Below are 6,318 nucleotides of genomic sequence, written 5' to 3'. Positions count from 1 at the left end.
TGATGGGATTAAAAATATGTTCAAATGTTTCTTAGCTACAATACAAGATCTGGGGTTACCTTCAGTCCGTTTGTAGAAAAGGTTGTGGTTGTTCCCAGTGAACCCCTTCACCTCGGTGCTCCGCACCCAGGGCTCCTGGATTAAAGCGATGTCGACATCCTCCTCCGCCAGGAGAACGGTTAGGTTGTCCGTTGCAGTCCGCGAGTGCTGCAGGTTTATTTGGACAACCTTGAGACCCATACTGCTGGTCGCTTTACAATTAGACGGCGTCGCTAAGCTGCACTCCCGGGTGCTGCTCATTAGCGCCATCGTTTTTGGTAGACGCGGCGTCGTCAAGTTGCATCCCTGTGAGCAACTCGTTGGCGCCGTCAACCTCGTCCTGTTCATCCTCCGGATTTGCAGATCGGAATATCTTCAGTTGCGTTTTCCTGACGCCGAACCGAAGTTTATTGTCCACTTTTCCCAGTGGCTCGATACTCTCCTCCGATATTTGGAGAAGGAAGGACACACTGTTCTTTTGCGGAGCCTCCGCTTTGATGATGCTCCAGTCATTCATCGGAACAGTGCGGTTGTGTGCCTGCAAGTATGGAATAAGTTGCTTAGCTTCGAATTCCATGTTCGGGATCTAGATGCGAGCCCTCGGCCGTCGAGGGATTTCGCTGGCCGGGATTAGTTTGAGCCTCAAACCTTCCCAGTCGCTCTGGATCTTGCCCACAACTGTTTGCAGGAAGTTAAGGGAGAGTTGATCATCGCACTTGACCACCCTGTATCCGCGGACCACCTCCATTGAATCGAATCCTGGCACATGACCCTCCGGGTTTGCCATGACATGATCGACGACAATGCGTGACAGCCGTGCCTCGATTTCGGACCACTTATCCGATGCAGGTTTGCCGCGGTTTGTTATTTCATCAACCAAAGCTATTTGCAGGTGATCCCGTGCCACCTCATTAAATGAGCGTTTGGTTGGTTTTGGTATTGAAGCAGAGTGTACCGACACTTTATGCTTCTTCGTTGGTTTGTCGCTTTCGTCCTGCGAACGATTGCGTTTTACGGCTTCTGCCTTCTGGGTGGCCTGGAACGCCCGGTACTCATCGACCACCTTTTGGCACCTTGCCTTATCGGCCGCGTCCTTTGGATGAGTTTTACCTTCAGCCTCATTTTTATTTATTCTTCCGAGAATAGTCAGAGACCTCTGGTAAAGCTTATACCTGGACGGGCCTTTTTTAGTGTTTTGGCGCTTTTGCCCCTTGGCATCAGCGGATGTGGATGGTTGATTGGATGTTGATGGCGTGCTGTGGCCCACAGCTTTGCCATCAACCGTCTCTTGGCTGGAGGCCAAGAGTTCGTCCTCTGAGGGAGTTCCCAACTTCCTCAGTTCGTTGGTGTCGGTCCGAGTTGTCCATTTGTCCATCTGTTGTGTCAATGGGTGCGTCCGTTTATCCGTTCGTTTTGTGTCTGTGTCCGTCCGTTTGTCCGTCTTCTTTATGGCCTTATCCGAATTTTTTTGATTTTGTTGTTCGTTCATTCTGTTTCGTACGGTCACCTGCCCTTCCAGAAGGCTGCACATGTCGCCATGTGCGGTGACCAATGAGGATTTAGGGGAAATAAGCAGTCCGCCATGGCAGCGCCCCATACCATGGTAAGGCCACCGTTACAACCTGAGGCGGCCTGGTGTCAGGAGGGCTCCGTTAAAAGACAGCCTTATTTTATCCCCCGGCTGCCAAACCCACCCAGTAGGCACGGGTCGCGTTACACCTTGGGTTGAGGGAGTTTTTTTAACGAAGTTTACGTCTTCGACCTGTGTGGTTCGCGGGAGACCTACTCTCCTACCTTCCATATCTGGGAGGCGTTCCCCTATCCACCACCTGGGGACGCGCCCTATAGGGATAACAGGTTCCCCCAAGGGAAATTGGATGTACAACAATCACAAAATATAAGACAAAAGTCTCTCTGACTCGAATTTTCCACAACATTTTTGGCGGTAAGAGTCCCATAGTTCCCTCAATTTTGCTCTGATTTCGCTGAAACTTTCATTGTACGTTAGGTAAGACTCCCCGCTTTCCAACCATGTACACTTTTTGGCAATCGGTTGGAAATTGGATGTACAACAATCACAAAATAACAGACAAAAGCCTCTCTGACTCGAATTTTCCTGAAACTTTTTTTGGCGGTAAAAGTCCCATAGTTCCCTCAATTTTGCTCTGATTTCGCTGGAACTTTCATTGTACGTTAGGCAAAACTCCCCACTTTCCAACAATGGACACTTTTTGGCAATCGGTTGAAAATTGGATGTACAACAATCACAAAATATAAGACAAAAGTCTCTCTGACTCGAATTTTCCTCAACATTTTTGGCGGTAAGAGTCCCATAGTTCCCTCAATTTTGCTCTGATTTCGCTGGAACTTTCATTGTACGTTAGGCAAAACTCCCCACTTTCCAACAATGGACACTTTTTGGCAATCGGTTGAAAATTGGATGTACAACAATCACAAAATATAAGACAAAAGCCACTCTGACTCGAATTTTCCTGAAACTTTTTTTGGCGGTAAAAGTCCCATAGTTCCCTCAATTTTGCTCTGATTTCGCTGGAACTTTCATTGTACGTTAGGCAAAACTCCCCACTTTCCAACAATGGACACTTTTTGGCAATCGGTTGAAAATTGGATGTACAACAATCACAAAATATAAGACAAAAGTCTCTCTGACTCGAATTTTCCTCAACATTTTTGGCGGTAAGAGTCCCATAGTTCCCTCAATTTTGCTCTGATTTCGCTGAAACTTTTATTGTACGTTAGGTAAGACTCCATTCTTTCCAACCATGTACACTTTATGGCAACCGGTTGGAAATTGGATGTATAACAATCACAAAATGTAAGACAAAAGCCTCTCTGACTCGAATTTTCCTCAACATTTTTGGCGGTAAGAGTCCCATAGTTCCCTCAATTTTGCTCTGATTTCGCTGAAACTTTCATTGTACGTTAGGTAAGACTCCCCACTTTCGAACCATGTACACTGTTTGGCAATCGGTTTGAAATTGCATGTACAACAATCACAAAATATCAGACAAAAGCCTCTCTGACTCGAATTTTCCTCAACATTTTTCGCGGTAAGAGTCCCATAGTTCCCTCAATTTTGCTCTGATTTCGCTGAAACTTTCATTGTACGTTAGATAAGACTCCCCACTTTCCAACCATGTAAGTTAACACCACCCATACCACACACTACTTACCCAGTATGTAAACAATTAACCATAAGTTAATACCACACACCTATTCCCAATAAATAAAGAATTAATAGAAGCACTTATGTACCATTAGCGAAAGTGTCAAATATGTCATTGACACTTTGCTAATAGAGGAAGCGGCCGTCACCTGACACTTATGGTCCGCTTTCCATAGAATTAAGATATACATAGAATCCTAAGCTTCACACATATTAAGAATTAAGCTAGGGTTATGAATGTAGTAGTAAGTAAATAAGTTATAAATAAGAAAAGATTAATAAAGAGAGAGAGATTAATTATTGAAACACCAACCAAGGTAGTTTATTTTTAAAAACCTTTCGCGCTTCGTGCAAAAGTTAAGTGGCGATCCTGCCAGGAGACTTAAAAATCCCCTATGGTAACATTTAAAAAGAGACAAAAATCTCTAGTTGCCAAAACAAAAATAAAAAACAAGTATGCTTTGAATAGGAGAAAAGTGAAACAAAACTGAGAAATTATAAGTTTCGGAAACATTTAAAAAGAGACAAAAATCTCTAGTTGCCAAAACGAAAATAAAAAACAAGTATCCTTTGAATAAGAGAACAGTTAAACAAACTGAAGAAAATTGTGCAATAATATCAAAAGTTATAGTCAACAACGGCAAGAAGGCATCATATATAGGACAACTTCTGGTGATGCAAGGAGCAGAAAGAAAGAACAATAATGACAACAAAATTGTTGGAATAATATAATATCAAAAACAAAATCAAAAACAGGAAGAAGGCATCAGGTGATACAAAGAGCAAGGATCCTGAATTCGGTAGCGGTAACTACATTAAGTTTTGAAACTTTATAAATTATTATTAATGGGAAATAGTCCTTCTAGCTTAGGTTATACGAGATTGAATTATTGTGAAAAGTGTAGGGATAACCACAGTGCAACAAAGTGCCCTGGAAAAATATATGTAAATAAAAAATAAACTGGATAACTTAATAAATAGATTCTCTAAGATGTCAGTAGCAAATAACAACAACAATTCAGTTAATATGGATGTAGTGTCCAGGCTGATAGCGGCCAACACCGCTTCATTGCATAGCGAACTGGAGAAAGTTAGGCGCCAGCTCCAGAATTTGGGTTCTTCCAACAATGTGATTGAATATTCAGTCGAAACTGTTGACTCAACCATACAGTGTGAGGAAAATTTAGACGTAATTAAGTCCCTTCCTGAATTTAAAGGAAAAATTACTAATTATGTTAGTTGGCGTGAAGCCGCTAATAACTCCATGTCATTATATATTAGAGGGAGTAAAAAATACTTTGCCGCATTGACAATCTTGCGAAATAAAATAACGCAGGATGCTAACGATATCTTGACAAACCATGGCACTGTCCTGAATTTCGACGCCATTTTGAGTCGATTAGACTTTGCATATGCAGATAAGAGACCTTGCCATATAATAGAGCAAGAGATGAGTGTCTTGAGACAAGGTTCTAGGACTTTAATAGAGTTCTATAATAAAGTTAATAAGAAGTTGACGTTGTTAATCAACAAAATAATAATGACCCATGGCACTGGTTCTGCCATAACCAAAGAACTAAATAAGAAAAATAGGGAAGCAGCTCTAAGGACTTTCATAACTGGGCTTAACCACCCATTGGATCAAATTTTGTTCACATTGGCACCAAAAGATCTTCCAAATGCTCTTGCAAAAGCGCAAGAGCTTTATTCAAATCAGATGCGAGCACAATTTGCTCTTCAATTTTCAAAAAATTACCAAGCAATTGGTTCACGAAGCCCTCCACAGGGAAATCGAAGGACTCAAAATTTTCAAAATAATTTAAGGTATCCAACAAGGATAACCCCAACAAATGAGTCAAAGCAAAATCATCCAAAACCAATGGACGTGGATGAGTCGATGCAATTATTAAATAGACCTAGGGTTAGGCTATCAAGCCAACCGCGAGTAGGAAATAGGGGTAATTTCCAACCTAATTACCAACAAAATAGCATACCCAAAAGGGCCAACGAAAGTACTCAAGTCGGCACTCAGCCTCAGCAAAAGATGCAAAGGATAAATGAAAACCATTTTTTAGAATAAATCCTGATTTGCCCTATATCATTAAATCAGATAAAAAAACTGGGCAAATCTTTAGAATATTGATAGATACGGGGGCAACAAGTTCTTATATACGGGCGGGAATATACAACAACAAAAATGTTTTAGCTATTAAGAAGAGGGTAAGGACCATTAATGGTTCGACCATCATAGAGTATTTTCATAATATCAACTTGTTTGGGATTCAGGAGCGATTTTACGAGATTGATAATTTACTGAGCGATCTCTTAATTGGAGTCAGTTTCTTAGATAGAATCGGGGCCAGGATTGATATCCCGGGTCGAATGTTGGTTTATGGAGATGATCAAAAAGAAAGAATACATTTTCTAAATGATTTAAATAATTTAGACCCCTTGGGACAAAATAGTCTTAAGGCAATCGGTTGGAAATTGGATGTACAACAATCACAAAATGTAAGACAAAAGCCTCTCTGACTCGAATTTTCCTCAACATTTTTGGCGGTAAGAGTCCCATAGTTCCCTCAATTTTGCTTTGATTTCGCTGAAACTTTCATTGTACGTTAGGTAAGACTCCCCACTTTCCAACTATGTACACCTTTTGGCAATCGGTTGGAAATTGGATGTACACCAATCACAAAATATCAGACAAAAGCCTCTCTGACTCGAATTTTCCTCAACATTTTTGGTGGTAAGAGTCCCATAGTTCCCTCAATTTTGCTCTGATTTCGCTGAAACTTTCATTGTACGTTAGGTAAGGCTCCCCACTTTCAAACCATGTACACTCTTTGGCAATCGGTTGGAAATTGGATGTACACCAATCACAAAATATAGGACAAAAGCCTCTCTGACTCGAATTTTCCTTAACATTTTTGGCGGTAAGAGTCCCATAGTTCCCTCAATTTTGCTCTGATTTCGCTGAAACTTTCATTGTGCGTTAAGTAAAACTCCCCACTTTTTAACCATGTACACTTTTTGGCAATCGGTTGGAAATTGGATGTACAACAATCACAAAATGTAAGACAAAAGCCTCTCTG

The 6,318-nt window shown here is 41.3% G+C and overlaps 1 protein-coding gene across 1 annotated transcript; it reads right to left on the bottom strand.

The window, feature by feature from the left end:
• Positions 1-625: 625 nt before the first annotated feature.
• On the bottom strand, positions 626-1,636 carry LOC129248996 (uncharacterized). The gene has a single exon (XM_054888598.1). The coding sequence runs from the start codon at positions 1,634-1,636 to the stop codon at positions 626-628; it is 1,011 nt and encodes a 336-aa protein (XP_054744573.1).
• Between the last annotated feature and the right edge of the window lie 4,682 nt (positions 1,637-6,318).

Source organism: Anastrepha obliqua, chromosome 5 (assembly GCF_027943255.1).
Source record: "Anastrepha obliqua isolate idAnaObli1 chromosome 5, idAnaObli1_1.0, whole genome shotgun sequence".
In the NCBI taxonomy this organism is placed as follows: Eukaryota; Metazoa; Arthropoda; class Insecta; order Diptera; family Tephritidae; genus Anastrepha; species Anastrepha obliqua.
This window is presented reverse-complemented; position numbering and strand designations above follow the sequence as displayed.

Coding starts and splice junctions, on each gene's coding strand:
- LOC129248996 (XM_054888598.1), bottom strand. CDS start 1,636: ATGGGGCGCTGCCATGGCGGACTGCTTATTTCCCCTAAATCCTCATTG.